This window comes from Abrus precatorius, unplaced genomic scaffold (assembly GCF_003935025.1).
Source record: "Abrus precatorius isolate BTA unplaced genomic scaffold, Abrus_2018 Scaffold4, whole genome shotgun sequence".
In the NCBI taxonomy this organism is placed as follows: Eukaryota; Viridiplantae; Streptophyta; class Magnoliopsida; order Fabales; family Fabaceae; genus Abrus; species Abrus precatorius.
Window position 1 is genome coordinate 12,735,954 of NW_020874384.1, and position 16,564 is coordinate 12,752,517.

At 28.2% G+C, this 16,564-nt stretch overlaps 2 protein-coding genes across 2 annotated transcripts; one reads left to right on the forward strand and one right to left on the reverse strand.

The window, feature by feature from the left end:
• Nucleotides 1–461: 461 nt before the first annotated feature.
• LOC113865761 (receptor-like protein 53) lies at nucleotides 462–3,942 on the forward strand. The gene has a single exon (XM_027500499.1). The coding sequence runs from the start codon at nucleotides 541–543 to the stop codon at nucleotides 3,787–3,789; it is 3,249 nt and encodes a 1,082-aa protein (XP_027356300.1). The 5' UTR covers nucleotides 462–540; the 3' UTR covers nucleotides 3,790–3,942.
• Nucleotides 3,943–11,166: 7,224 nt separating this feature from the next.
• On the reverse strand, nucleotides 11,167–15,504 carry LOC113866137 (calcium and calcium/calmodulin-dependent serine/threonine-protein kinase). Its single transcript, XM_027501026.1, has 7 exons — nucleotides 14,768–15,504; nucleotides 14,398–14,452; nucleotides 13,953–14,063; nucleotides 13,041–13,273; nucleotides 12,703–12,910; nucleotides 12,504–12,563; nucleotides 11,167–11,343 (listed from the first exon to the last, which is right to left on the reverse strand). Exons 1-7 carry the CDS (start codon nucleotides 15,502–15,504, stop codon nucleotides 11,167–11,169), a joined length of 1,581 nt encoding a protein of 526 aa, XP_027356827.1.
• Between the last annotated feature and the right edge of the window lie 1,060 nt (nucleotides 15,505–16,564).

Here is a 16,564-nt window from a genome sequence, read left to right on the forward strand (position 1 = left end):
TTAAGTTTATGCGTGTATTAAATAAAAGTTTTATTTTATCTATAACATTATTTATACAGTGGTTTATATTTTAAAGTTAAAGACTAAGTCAATTATTTTTACATTCAATGTTAATAAAGTTTGGTGGTACAAATTAATTTGAACCTTTCCATTTGGATTGATATTTTTATTCCTATAGAGATGGACTAAGTTAATTCAAATGAAAATGAAGGCACTATCACTGGTGAACTCAACAATATTTTATACCCATGTGGAGTGAATTATTGAAGAAGTCTTGGAAAATTTGGTACAATTAATTTTGTTGAAGAAGTCTTCAAATAAGTCTTCTTTCCCTCAACATGTGGGTCACCGAAGACCATCAAAGCTTTGTTTTGCCAAAAATATTAATACACAAAAATTAAAACTCTTGTGTTCTCAATTTGTCTATAAATACAAGTTATGTTCCATATTATTTCATGCACACTTTCTATTCTTTTTTATTCCTTTCTAGTAAATGGTAAACACTTTCTACGAAATTTGAATTGCGTGACAAAATCATCCATGGGGTGGTTGTCGTTGCTATTTCAAATTATTTTATGCTTACAATATTTGCTCTTTGATTTTCCAGCTTTTTCTTCTTCCCAATTCATATGTCATCCTGACCAAAGCTCTGCATTACTTCAATTTAAAAACTCTTTAGTTACTAATACTATTTATGCTTGTGATGAATCTCTGAAGATTGCAACATGGAAAAACGGAACTGATTGTTGCTCATGGCTTGGAGTCACATGCAACACTCTCTCTGGTCATGTTATTGGCCTAAACCTCAGTTGTGAAGGACTCCAAGGTATAATCCATTCTAATAGTACCCTTTTCCATCTTTCTCATCTCCAAACACTTAATCTTTCTTTTAATGTTCTTTCCCAGTTCCAATTTCCGTCTCAGTTTGGTGGGATGTTTATGAGTCTCAAACATCTTGACTTGTCTTATTCTTACATCAGAGGTGAAATTCCTTCTGAAATTTCACAGCTTTCCAAGTTAGTCTCACTTAATCTCACTTGGAATTTTGAATTAAAATGGAAAGAAACCACTTTGAAGAGTCTTCTACAAAATGCAACAAATTTAAGGGAACTTCTTTTGGATAATACAAATATGTCTTCAATAAGGCCAAGCTCAATGCCTCTGCTACTAAATTTATCTTCCTCTTTGGTTACTCTTAATCTAAGATCAGTTGGGTTAAGTGGAAGCTTGACAAATGAGATTATTTGTTTACCAAATCTTCGACAACTATATCTAACAAATAATTTCAACCTTGGAGGCCATCTTCCTATGTTGAGTTGCAGCAATGCTCTCAATATCATGGATCTTTCAGGATGTAAATTCCAAGGACCGTTTCCTGTGTTTTTCTCTAACCTCTCACATCTTACTTACCTGAGTCTCTCAAGTAACATCCTCAATTGTTCAATTCCACCCTCACTTTTAACCCTTCCAAGTTTATCCTTCTTGTATCTAAAACATAGTAATCTCAATGGCCATCTCCCAAATGTCTTTCATCAGTCAAACAAATTTCAAGAATTAGATTTGAGTGAAAACAATATAGAAGGTGAGTTGCCATCATCACTTTTGAACCTTCAACATCTCATTCGTTTGGATGTTTCAGGAAATCAACTTAATGGTTTAATTCCATCATCACTTTCAAATCTTCTTACTTTCTTGAACCTTTCATTGAACCGTTTCAGTGGTTTGATCCCATCATCACTTTCACATCTTCAACAACTCATTTACTTGGATCTTTCACATAACACATTTAGTGGTCAAATCCCAAATGTGTTTGGTGGACTAAACAAATTGAAATCTCTTGATCTTAGTTTCAACAATTTAGGAGGACAAATTCCATCTTCATGGTTTGACTTGACTCAACTTTCTTACTTGGATTGTTCTAATAACAGATTAGAGGGTCCTTTGCCTAATAAAATTACAAGGTTTCCAAACCTAACCGACTTGCGCTTAAATAACAACTTGCTAAATGGGACAATTCCTTCATGGTGTTTATCTTTACCATCTTTGGTAAATTTGTATCTATCATATAATCAATTTGAAGGGCATGTAAGTGCAATGTCATCACATTCCTTGGAGAATCTATATTTGTGTAGTAACAAGTTACAAGGTAATATTCCAGAATCAATTTTCAACCTTGTAAACCTTAAATACTTGTGTCTATTTTCAAACAATTGGAGTGGTACTATCAATTTCCAACTCTTCTCCAAGTTTCAAAATCTGGAAGTTCTTTCCCTTTCACAGAATAGTCAATTATCACTAAACTTTGAATCCAATGTCACTTACAGTTTCTCTCATTTAAAAGCTCTGGAATTATCTTCTATCAATTTGACTGAATTTCCCATATCATTTGAAAAATTTCCAAGTTTGAGTTATATTGATTTGTCCTACAATAAACTTGATGGAAGGTCACCCAATTGGTTACTACATGAAATGGATTCATTAAGTTTTTTGAACCTCTCTAACAACTTGTTGACATCAATGGACCAACTGCCAAGGAATTATGGGTTCAGTTACCTTGATCTTAGTTTCAACTTATTGGCTGGTGACATCTCTTCACTAATTTGCAATGCAACTTCACTTGTGATTCTCAATTTGTCACACAACAAGTTGGCTAGCATTATTCCTCAATGCCTTGTAAACTTATCATCCCTTCGAGTTCTAGATCTACAAATGAACAAACTTTTTGGCCCTTTGCCAAGAACCTGTTCGAAGAACAACCAGCTCAGTACTTTGAATCTCAATGGGAACAAATTAGAAGGTCTTTTGCCTAAATCTTTGTCCAACTGCACACAATTGGAGCTTCTAAATCTTGGCAACAACCAAATAAAGGGTGAATTTCCGCATTGGCTTCAAACTTTACCACATTTGAAAGTGTTGATTTTGCGAGCCAATAAATTGCATGGTTCTATTGCTAGTTTAGAGATCAAGGATATGTTTCCTAGTTTAATCATTTTTGATGTATCATGCAATAACCTCAGTGGCCCAATACCAAAAGGCTACATAAAAAATTTCAAAGCCATGAAGAATGTGCTTCAAGTTGAAGGGCACAGCAATTTGCAATACATGTGGGCAGGATTAGGTGTTGATGCAAGTCAAACAAAAATTAACCTGTTCTATGATTCTGTGAATATAACAACAAAAGGGATCACTGTCATGCTCACAAAAATTCCAACAGTCTTTGTATATATTGATTTATCAAGCAACAAATTTGAAGGAGAGATTCCAAATTATGTTGGAGAGCTTCATGCACTCATAGGGCTCAACCTTTCCCATAATAGACTGATTGGTTCTATTCCTCACTCAATGGGAAATTTGGTTAACTTGGAATCATTGGATCTATCCTCAAATATGCTTATTGGTGGCATTCCTACAGAACTAATCAATCTAAACTATCTTGCAGTTTTGAATCTTTCCCATAACCATCTTGTGGGAGAAATACCTCAAGGGAAGCAATTCAACACATTTTTAAATGATTCCTATGTGGGAAACTTGGGGTTATGTGGATTTCCATTGTCAATGAAATGTAGTAAGGGTCCTGCACAACACACTCAACATGAACAAAAAATTGAATTTGGCTGGAAACCAGTGGCTATAGGATATGGATGTGGCATGGTGTTTGGAGTGGGCTTGGGATGTTGTGTACTGTTAACAGGGAAGCCTCAATGGCTTGTAAGGATGGTCCAAGGTCACCAAAATAGAAGGCCTAAAAGGAGGACAAGGATGAGGACTCATGGAACAATGAATCAATAACACTCATAATGCTTGTCTTCTCTTAATTATTTTCTTTTTTATATATTTTTCTTAGCCTTTTTTGGAAATAAATGAGTATCACAACTTTGTCTCTCTTGTTTGATCTAATTAAACCTTGAATTGTAAGTTTCTTATCCACATGAATGCAAATAGTTTATTTGAATTGAATGAGCCTCCAATCTATTTTATAAAATTATGAGTCTGCATTGTATATATTTGTATTGATTGTTATATATTTTGAAGTCCAGCTATTGGTCATTTATATTTTACATTTATTGCATCAACGAGTGCATGCTTAATGTTGGTAAACACTCAATTTTGTTTGAATTTTTTATTCAATTAAAATTAAAAATAATTAATCTAATTTAACTCTAAAAGAATTAATTTAAAATAATAGATGGTAATTTTTGCATTCTTGAGATTAGATTTTTTATACTTTCTTTTCCTCATATTATTCATTGGCCTTTTCTTTCATACGCCCAAGTGAGTTTGCTTAAGTCTCACTCTGAGATCAGTTTTGAAAGCCAGAGAATAGAAGTTATGATAAAAAAAAAATTATATCAATTACCAAAAGATTTTAAGATATTTTTTTTAATATTTTTCACAGATACATATAATTCTTATTATTTTATTCAATAATCTTGTCGAAAATTTTGACATAAAAGATTAGAGAAAACTAGCACATTTAATTTATATTTTAGTATGAATAATAAACAAATATTAATACTTTATTCGGACCAATATTTATTTCAATTTATGATAAATTTATTATTAAATTTTTAAATTGATTTTAAATTTATTTAATCATTATAATTATTACAAACATAAATTTATAATAAAATCATGAACATTTTAAATAAAATGTAATTCTTAAAAAAATTTAGAAAAATATTTTTTAAATATTTTTTTGGTGTATTAATTTTTTAGAGAGAAGAAAAAGATAGGGACAAGAAAAACAATAAATAATATCTTTAATAGGTAACGTGATAGAAATAAATTAAAAAAGATAAAGTTTAAAAAGTATTAAGAAATAGTAAATATGATAAATAATACATTGAAATCTAAGAAACATTAATAATGTAATTTAAAGTTTTTTTTGCTATTATTTACAGGCGAAGTCAAAATATACCTTGCAAATAAAAAATAAAAAAAGAAGAATTCCTGTGGCAGATTACTTGGATAATTTCTTTTTTGCATAATTAGCATATCACTCTTGTGTTTGTTGAAAAATATTAATTAAGCATAGATTATGACAGCATACGCATAATATCATAATAAGTGCTAAATTTCCTTTTATAATTCTTAGTAATTTATTACTTTCATTTTTAAATTTAAAGAAATGAATTTTATTTACTTAATAAAATTAAAATAACAGTTTTATGGGGAAAAAATAACATACACAACACACATATATATATACACCACTTTGGGCACGATTTAAGCTCGAATTACTAAACTGTGAAACAGTTGAAGTTTGTGGATGAAGTTTTTATTAAGTTACTACAAAAAGATAAATGAGTATGAATGACAGATTCTTCAAGTTGTTATTCAGTGCAATATGCGTATGCATGGCTATTTGAACTTTTTGGTGGTCCTAATAGTATAGATCAGTATACAGCAGATGTCTTGCAAAGGCTATAGAGAAGAAATGTTCCTCTTAAGTGTCTGGTATTTTCTTGGCAATTGTTGTTGAATGCACTTCCTTGTAAAGGTCTACTGATTGATCGTGGTGTTCAAATTGATGATATAACTTGCTGCTTCTGTCTTGGTTTTGAGAAACTTCTAACTCATTTATTTTTAACGTGCTCAGTTTCATCTCAAATCTAGTACTTGACTGCACGTTAGCTTGGATTCTCACTGGTTTTGCCTTCAGATTTATCGACTCACTTGCTTTCTTAGGTTGGTGTTGACTGTAGTAAAAGAGAAGGGATATGCTTATTAATTGTTTGGGTAAGTACAGTGTGGTCTTTATGGTTACATAAAAATAGAATTGTATTTTCTAATGGTATTTTGGATGAGAGGGAAGTCCTAAATTCTATTATTCTGAGGTCCTGGAAATGACTATTACTTATTAGTAAGGGAGAAGCTATTTTGTTAGCTGATTGGTATTTGCATTCACGAAATTGCATCCGTCTTAACTTTGTATAAGTATATTTTTGCTTTCTATTTCTTTGAGTAAGTAATTTTTTTTTTTGTGTATATGGATTTTGAGTTTTCCTTGAATTCTCTCTAATAATATTTATTTTGTCTATAAAAAAAAGTACTTTTCTTTTTACTTAATAACCGGTTTTATTTTAAAAATATTTATTTGATTAAGTTGTATAATTTAATATTTAGACACAACTTTCAGTTTAACTAGTATATGTGAGTTTTATATTTTACTTATTTATTCTTTTGAATAATTTGTTATAGATAATAATTCTTAAACATTTGTTATAGATAATAATTGACAGTGCTGTAATTCTGGGATTCAACTTCCAAGTGAGTTATGTTATGATCTTTCCTAAAAGTTATAAATGTGTAGTTTATTTATATTTTAAACTCGATTAAATATTTTAGCATTTATAAGAATAATAGAGTTTGATAAAACTGAAAAAATATTGTACTGTAACAAAAAAACTATATCAAAGACTAAAAACTTATTATAATTTTAAAATTGTTCATAAATGTATATAATTTTTTGATTTACTAATTTTTTAAAATATATTTTTATGAAAATCATTAGAAAAATATATTTAATTAAAATAATTTTAATTATTTTTTGAATATATTTATATATATATATATATATATATATATATATATATATATATATAGAAAGAAAGAGGAAAACGATAGAAAAGGAAAAATAAAAATAATAAAATTAATGGGTAATGTCATAGATATAAATTAATACATATAATAGATATTTTTCTTGATAAATATAAAAAATATTAATGATATGAAAATTATGTTAAGTAATGACAAGTAAGAATTTATTATAGTAAAAAATTATAATTCACATAATAAAAATTAACTAAACATTTAATTTTATTTTTATTTAAATTAAAAGAAAAAAAAACAAATTATGCAATTTTTTATTCTCTTTTCTCCTTTAACTCTTTTTTCTTCCATCCATATCTAATTTTTTTCTTTTTTTTTCTATAACTAACTTTTTCGGCTCTCTCTCACTCAATCTCTACCAGTTCTTTTCATCTTTAATTCTTTCTTTTTTTTCATCCAATCCTTTTCGTAAAAAATATGTAAAATTTGTTTAAATAAAAATAAAACTAAACGTCTAATTCTTATTACAACAAGAAATGATCTTTTTATGAGTATGCGTAAAGATTTTTATTTTATCAATTAAATAAAATATATGATAAATAAGTTTTTCTTAATGATTCTTAATAATATAATAATTTATAATTAAATAATAATATAAAATTACACATAAATACTTTCAAATAAAATTATTCTTTAAGGCCAAATAAATTCTATAATTGAAAGAATTTGATTTTAATCAAATTTATCCGTATATATCTCTTATACATTAAAGTAAACTGTGATTAACCATTATAACGAAACATTAAATAATTATCATTTATTAGCCACAGTTTCTTCTATTTCCATCTTTCGCAAACATTATCGTAAGGTAAAATTCAATCTTTAAAATATTAATTTTGATGTTTCAATTAATTGTGCTGAAAAATATTACTCTTTGTTATATTTGATAAAAATAAAACTTATTTTTTAAGTTTAATATTTTGTAACAATTAAAAGACATGAGTGAAACAATTATTTAATATGAAACAATTAATTAAAGTCATTAAAGTCAAACATTCAATCAGTCATGTTTTATTAATATTATAATTCTATAATAAAAAATATTTTCAGCAGAAAATCAAGAATAATTAATGCTTAATCAATAAGAAAAAATATACTGAGATAAAAATAAGTAAAATTTAATTGTGAATACTAATCAAACGACACAAAAATAGATAGAAAATAAATAGTATACTATTTTATATATTTAGATGAAAAAAATACCAAAAAATAACACAATTTATTTGGTTTAGACTCAAAATAAGTTACTATTATAGTTTATAATTTAATTAAATTATACCTAAAATTTAATGATTAAAGTAAATGTTTAAATTTTGATTAGACTATTATTTTTACATAATAATATATTTATATAATCTAAAAATTAATTTCAAAATTTTAAGATTTTAATTTAATTTATTAAAAATTATATAAGTGATTACTTTCACATGTTATAAGTATCTCCAAAAATTAGAGTACATGGTAGTGACAATGAATGGATCAATTCTTTTCAACCTAAATACATTCATTTAAATAATAGAATAAAACAACCAAATCTTATTCTATTAAATGAGACAAACTATATAGATCACACAATAATAAATCAAAAATCAAAATTTTAAAATATTATTAATTAAAAAAAAATTAATACTTTTTCTAAAGTTTTTTTTTCTTCTATCTTTTTTAATTGAACTAAAATTCATGACATTCACCTTTTTTTTTATTATTGTCTCTAGATATTTTCTCTCCATGTGATCAAAGATTTTCAGTCATTTTTTTATTATAGGTATTATTTTTAATATTTTTAAGTATATTATTATTTTTTATCTTATTATTTTTTAGTGACTATTCATCCATTTTAACATTCTAATTTTTGTCTCTTCTAATTTTATCTCATATTATTTCTTTAAGATCCAATATTCACTACTATATAAAATATTTAGTTATGTTGCAATATGATAAAACTTCTCTTTTTTCAACTTGATAAGTACTTTAGTTACAAACAATTTTTTATGCTTTTTTTCACCTTAACTGCCCACCATGTATTCCATAATATCTTGATTAATTTTTTCATCACTTCCTAGAATTGATTCTAAAGTACTTGAAAACTTGTGATGTAATATTACTTTTGATACATAATAATTTATTTTAATTTTTTTAATAAACTTACAATACATATACTTTATCTCTGAAAAATCTTTAGATTCTAATTTTTTTTTCATAAGTTAAGTTTAACATTAAAATTTACTTTTAAATTTTTAACCAATACTATGTCATGTGAAAAAAAAGCATATACATAAAAATAATTTTGTATACGTCACTTATAAATATATTTAAAATTAGATTAAACAAGTAATATTCAAATGGAATCAACCCTCCTAACTGTTATTAATCTCAGACTTGAATCCGCTACAGTCTGCATAGGAATTGCAGGGTTTTGCGCAAAGCATCTTATCCGTTAGATTATTTCAACTCCTCATATGATGTCACATAACTCACTACGAGTAGAGGAACGTTTGAACTTTGAAAGCCATTTGAGCTTAAGCGAAACCAAGCTCCCTTAAGCTAATCTGGCCCACTGCTCTCTCTACTGTGTTGTACAATTCTTCTTCTTCTTCTTCGTAATTGTTGTGACCCTTTTCTTTCGACACTGAGTGGGCGTGACTTTGAGCTCAGAGATTGTGAATTCAACCTCAATGAATAGCAAAAGCATTTGTAGCACTAGCTTCGGTCGTCTTTCCTTTGACCTCCTCTTCATCGGAAGCCTCTCCATTAAGTCCCACTGCTCCTCTAACTTCACCTACTGCACCGTATGTTTTGCCACTTTTTGTCGCAACTATGACTTCACCTTTCACAACTTCCACCTCCTCCACCACATCAGCACCATCTACCTCTATTGCCTTCGTGACTGCACCATGGACAACTTCGCCGACAACCTTGCTTGCTTCGGAAGTCATGGGACAGATTCACTTATGGGAGCTTAGTTTTGTTTAAACGAAAATGGCTTTCGAATGTTCCTCTATTTATAGTGAGTTACGTGATATAATTTGAGCCGTTGAAATAATTCAACAAATGAGATGTTTTGGACACAGTTCTACGATTCTCGCGTGGACTACAAAGAATCTGGCTACATATATAGGATGAGTTGTAGATGATTAGATACAATATCTAAATAAATAGATAATATGATATTAAATATGATCTTAACATGTATAAATGATAAAAACTAAATTCAAATTTTAGTTAGCATTTGTACACATAACCAGGCTTTCAAGGAAAAAGGAGATAAAAAGATAAAATAAAAAATAAAAGTGCACTACAAGAGACTAAATCTGATTATTAGCTAAAAAAAAAGAGACTAAACCTGATTAACTAACTCAATAAGAAAATATTAATAGTATGGTAATAATGAGCAAGGTCTAAATATCCCCATATTTATATTTTAAAAAGTTAGTCAATTCTCATTTTTATATGCATATCTGTATGATAACAATTTTAATTCTCATTTCTATACATACCTATATGATAATAATTTTAATTTTCATCTCTAAACTAGTAAGGATCATAAATAATTTATATATTTAAAGATGTATTTTGGAAGAAAATTTATAAAGATTGATTTTGAGAGAAAATTTAAAAAAAAAAAAATTTTCTCTAAATTTGTCCTAAAAATTTTACAAAATAATTTTATAAATCTTTTCTTCAAATTTGTTGCTGTTAAAGAAGGATTTGGTTGTTTTAAGAAATTGATTGCTAATTCAATCTCTAAATGGATTAATGATTAGATTTTTATTTTTATTTTATCAATCCATTTTAATTTGTTACTAACAGTGACAAAACCTCGATTTTTAATTGTTGCTCTTAAAGAATTATTAAGTAGACTAATTCTTCTCAACGTTATTCTCGAAAAAATTTATAGCTTGTTTGTTTTTTATCTTTAAAATTATTTTGTAAATTAAATAGTTTTTTAAAATTGTTTAAAAAATATATTTTTTAAATTTTAAAAATTATTTACATCAATACCAATTTAAATACTATATAATGAATGGATAAAATTCAACATTTTATTATAAGTATAGTTATTCATGCTCATTTTTAAAACTTAAATTCTCTTGAGATTTGAAAATCTTATTTCAGATTAATTTTAGACTGATTTTATATATTGTATTATAGTTATATTATGTCCCATAATTTTTTAAATTGTGTCCTACATGGTATTCATATAAGCTTAGACCAGATGTCATTTCACATGTTAGTGGGGAACAATCATGAAGGTCTACTTTACACTTACACTATTTATAATAATGAACATATAAGCTTTGTGGTATTCAAGTGTAGTTTCAAGACTCATCATGTAGGTAGCTGCAGAATGAGAAGAGAATGCAGAAGTTCCTAATTAATTGTCATAGCAAAAATTAGATGGTACAATATCATCTGTTTAATACCCCATTACTCTTTTTTCCTGTAGTTGTATACCTCAGTGAAAAAAAGAATGGCACCAAAAAAGAAGAAAAGGAAAAAAAAAGGTACTCCTAATAAAAGATGATAACAGTGAATTAATGGAAATTTGTGGAACTAGTGGGGGCGAAGAGAAGAGAGAAGCACGTCTTGGAGAGAGCTATCTCTCTGCATGGCAGCTTTGAATTCGTCAAAGGTAACTTTTCCATCACTGTTGGCATCCATTCTGTCAAATATTTCATCCAATTTCCCAGGTTCCGTTATATCAGCTGGAAGACACTCTTCTGGCAAAGCCTGTTTTCACTCAACTTGTTCATTATATCTAAACACACACTGCTCTAGGATCACTAACATCCTAACCAATAAACAAGATACATGTATTTTTCATACATGACTAAATTTAAATGGTCTCAAATCATATAATAATTTCTCCTAAACACAAGGCTATGGCTTAATTATTTTAAAATTACAAATTTAATTCTCAATTTTTTTAGTAAAAATGAATTTTTGATTTAGATTAATTTAAGTATGAATAATGTTAAATCTTTTTGTATTTTATTTTACAAAATATCTTAATCAGTAAATAAAGAAGTTATTAAATATTTTTATATTTTTAAAGGAAGTAATACATACATTTTTTATTTAATAGTTACTTTATAAATAATTAAAAAATATTTAAGAAAATATAACAAGGCTTTTCAAGTATACAATTCAATCATATGTAATTTTTTAAAGATAATTTAACTTAACTCTGAAAAATGTTAACTTTGTTTGAGAGTTTGAAAAGAGATGATAAAAAAAAAATTAAAAATAAGAGAAGAGATGAGAATTAAAAAAAAAGTTAATACAAAATTCTTTAACTTGGAATAACTTTACAGAATTTTGAATTGTTTATAAACTTTTATTTTATCTACAAATTTTTAAATAAAGATAATCATCACATAAATTTATTTATTTATTCTAAAAAATCAACTCTCAAATAAAGTTTAAGTGTGTTTAGAGTAAACTAAAAAAGTTAAAATAATTTTTTATTAAAAATATAAAGATATTCACTTTTGTAGTTTTAACATATTTTAATGTGATTTCTAATAAAATTTATTATTTATTAATTATTACTTAAAAAAATTAGTAAAATCTAAACAAAACACTGTTTGATGCAAATGAAAGGAAGGAAAGGATTTGTTTTTAACAAAAGACAGAGATACTTTGTTTAATTCATAAGAAGATAAATTAGTGAATTTATTATTATATATTTAAGACAGTAAAATATGCAGATTGGTTAAAGAGAATTTGTTATAATTTATTTAAAGAAAATGTTCATTCTAAATCCTTCACTTTTGAAGGAAAGTTAAAGTTTAATGAAATATTAACTAAATATAAAAAGTTACACCTCAACTAAATACTATTAATGTAAATCAAAGAAACCCTAAATAGCAGAAGAGAAGGGGCATTACTCTGAGCATGGATGCTACTTCTTCTTTAGTGATGCACCCAGATCGATCCGTGTCATACATCTATTGGGCAAGAAAACCAAATAATATAAATACAATTTTACATATAATCGTTCTTCTTTCTGGGTATTTGGATGCATTTTATGATCAAGTTTTTCAATTCTTATTAAATAGACATTTAACTTGTAGAAATAAGGCAAACCTGGAAGCACAAACGGAGAGCATCATCTCCTTTGGAGTTTTTGAAGCTGGAAAAGCCACACAGTATCTCACGCATGTCAACTGTTCCATCACGGTTGTTGTCAAACAAGTCAAATATTCGTGGTGCTAAAGGGATCAATGATGCCATTTTCATTGCTCTCAGCACCTCCTCAAACTCTGACAGAGTCGCATTGTCTCCACTTACACATCTGTTTACACCCAACACTCAACTTTTCAATACTAAAATTATATTCTTATAATTTTAAAAAGAAAATTGATCATGTTCATTATTTCATTCACTAATTTGTATTTGATGTACTATTCGTCACCAGTACTTACATCTTTTTAAAATTTATCCTGAGATTTTCTATTTCCTCTTCAGTGAGATCGTGTGTTCCTACCAAGGATTTCAGCTTTTTGGTTCTCAAGAATATTGTGGTGCTCCATACACTAGCAATTGCAGCTGCACGCAGTTTGCGTCTTGCATTGAAGCTCTGCAACCTTGAGACTATCTCAGGGTCCATTGCAACATCTTTGGCTTTGTCCCCTAAGACCCATGGATGACACAGAAGCTGTTCCAAAACAGAACAGAATGGGTGTTGGGGGTTATTATTCTCTTGAGCTATGTTAACCAAATATATGATGCAAAGTGTTGAAGAAACATTAACAATGAATCTGGGATACCAAGCATGGAAGCATTGCCATTTTGAGAATTACAAATTGATTATTATTTATGCATTATGTCAGAAAAATACTAGAGCATATTATTTTTTCCTCCTCAAAAGTTCCTTAAAGAATAATTGTAAGTTGTTTAAATACAAATTAGAATAAGTCAGGATAATATGCTTTTGGATCTTTATAAATATAGTTGATTTTGGTCATAATTTTTTTTTTATAGGTCACATACACAAATATGTCACGTTAAATGCTACCTCAAAATAATTACCAATGTAATAGTATATCTAGACATATGATGTGTCACTACTAAGCTGTAATAAAAAACATTTTAAATTTAAAAAAAAAAACCAAAACCAAATGAAAAAAATATAAGATTAAAACTAAATTTATAGAAACTCAAAACATATTTGATCAATAATCTACGTACATAGTTGGTAAACAATGGAATTTAGTGGTAATTCATTTTTAACAAAACAGGACTTCTTTAATCGTATATATGCTTAATTCTATGTACCAAAAAGGAACAAAATGTGCTTCATTAAGAGTAGTGATGTTGGTAAGAGTGGACAATACATCTTGAGCACTAGGTCTCCTAGTAGGATCAACAGTCAGAAGATCTGAAATTAGTTGCTTTGCTGAATGGGAAATGCCCTTCCAAGTCTTCTCATAGAAACTGAAACTCCCCTGTTCCATAGCATTTAATTTGGTAAGTAAAAGCAAAACAGAATGAACTAGAAGCATGACATGTCATATACAAGTTAAAAGATGTCTCTTTTAAGAGTCAAAAAGTAATGATAGTCTTGCACGTGACAATGCAACTCAAGACCCTATACCTTTGCACTGGTCATTGGATCTGGCATAATGCAAAGGTACCATGAGAAAACACATGCAGTATAGTGAAAATGGATAATGTATTTAAGTAAAAATCACCTCTTGGTGCATTGCTATTTTTACTCTGCCTAAATTACTATTCCTCTTTGAGGAATCTCATTAAATCTATGCGAGACATGTTACTTACATTCATTATCATTTGTTGCTTTTGACGATTAGACTGAGCAATGAAAGGTGGATACCTGCAAAAAAATATAATAGGAGGGTACTATTGAGTTCTTTCATTATTTAAGAGAAATATAATGAGGCTTTCATCTATTGTATGTGCCTAGAATGGACAATTGATAAACATAATGTGCAAAATTGAATGATAAATTTCTGTAAACAGCTCGCCCCTAGAAGGAAAGAAAGATGTATGAGCAAAGGACAATAGATAAACATAATGTGCTAAATTGAGTGATATGTAAGAAAAATCTTCTTTTGATAAATTTTCATGGTGATAGCATGGTTTATTTTACCCAATGAGAAGGTGTGAGGGAAAAAAGAATACAGCGTACCCAGAGAGTAAGATATATAGAATTACTCCCAGAGACCACATGTCGCTCTTGGTAGTAATGTTTCTTTGAGATAGAGCCTCTGGTGAAACATAGTCAATGGATCCAAACAAACCAACAACTGGGTCAGTAAACTCCTGAACAGAACTCAACCCGAAGTCCATGATCTTAAGAGGAGAGTCCTTGGTCACATCTAAGAACAAGCAATTCTCAGGTTTCAAGTCCCTATGGACAATGTTAGCTCTATGAATAGCCTCTAATCCTGATGCTATCTGGCGAACCACACCTGCAGCTTCAGTCTCTGAGTACCTATCTTGTGCCACAATCCTATCAAACAATTCCCCACCAGAACATAGCTCCAACACAAGATGGACCCCATTTGAGTCCTCATACACATCATAGAGGTCAATCACATTGGGGTGTGGTGAAACACTCTCCACTATCCTCCTCATCACAAGAATCTCATTCGTGAGCAAGGCATCTGAGACTGACACTTGTCTCCATGTGGGGAACCCCATCATAGCTGCTGTGCTCTTCTCTCCACCTTTTGGTCGGTGTAACCCAGCCGAGGAAGAAGAAGAAGAAGGGTTACCTAATCTTCTCAGTGTTTTGATAGCTACATGGGTTTTATTCTCACTGCTTGATCTTTTTGTGCCTCTTCTGACAACAGAAAATCCACCTCTACCTAGGACTTCTGAAACCTCGTACTCATCTGAGAGGTTTCTGGTTTCTTGTCCCATGGAAACTGCGGAGGACTCAGAAAATGTGCAGGGACAAGGAAGTAGGAAGAGAGTTGGTGTGTGGAATGTGGATTCAATGATAAGGTGTCTCTAAAACGCGTGTTGAAATGGTTGAGATTGACATCATGCTATGCTGTGAGAGTTGATGACATAAAATATGAAACAAAGTTGGATGGGTACAATAGAATAAACAAAATGGCTGGTAAGAGGTGTTTTAGAAGGGACAAAGAGAGAGTCAACTGCTACCACTGTATTCTAAGTTTTCCTGTTCACCATTTTGCCAAATTGTGATTAAAACTGTGTCAGGCTAAAGTGCAAAACAAATCAAAAAACTAAGGATATGTTTTTTCCTTTTCTGTTTTTAAAAACAAACATACTCTAAATAACTCACTTGATTTTATCTCAACATTTCTTTTAACGTAATCATTATCATGATACTTAGTATTAAACACACACTTATTAGTGTTTTGGCCCGTACACTAACTTTGAGCATATTAAATTTTAAAATTTTGATTTAATATGATTATAATTAAGAAAATTTTAACATTTAATTAACATTAAACATTAAATACAATATTTCATTGAATCAATTTAGATAATAAATTTTTGTAATAATAAATTTTTATAATAATTATTTGTTACATTTATTCTATAATAGTAGACATAACTATAAAAATTATTTAATAACAAATTTTTTAAAAAAATTAGCAATTATTTGATACATTAATTTTTATTATTGTTAATGCAAACATTAATATTTTCTCATATTGTCTTATAATAATGTAAATATAATAATTATTTTTTTAATGACCAATAATTTTTTAATATTATCAATAAAAATTTTTGATATATGATGTAATAATAAAAATTTAAAACTATTTTTACATAATATATATTTATATAATATAATTTATCAGATATATATATATATATATTTATTATTTAATATTCACTTTATGTTATATAACAATAATTTTTTCAATGAAGTACAATTTTTATCCATGCATCTTATGAGTTAATATTATAAATAAATCAAAATAAAATATAGATATAATTAATA

What these genes read in the sequence shown, in the direction of transcription:
- LOC113865761 (XM_027500499.1), top strand. Translation starts at nt 541, where the DNA reads ATGGGGTGGTTGTCGTTGCTATTTCAAATTATTTTATGCTTACAATAT.
- LOC113866137 (XM_027501026.1), bottom strand. Translation starts at nt 15,504, where the DNA reads ATGGGACAAGAAACCAGAAACCTCTCAGATGAGTACGAGGTTTCAGAA. An exon ending in AGGATAAATTTTAAAAAGAT is followed by an intron (nt 12,911 to 13,040) that starts GTAAGTACTGGT and finishes GGGTGTAAACAG; the next exon opens with ATGTGTAAGTGGAGACAATG. An exon ending in AAGTAGCATCCATGCTCAGA is followed by an intron (nt 11,344 to 12,503) that starts GTAATGCCCCTT and finishes GAGTGAAAACAG; the next exon opens with GCTTTGCCAGAAGAGTGTCT.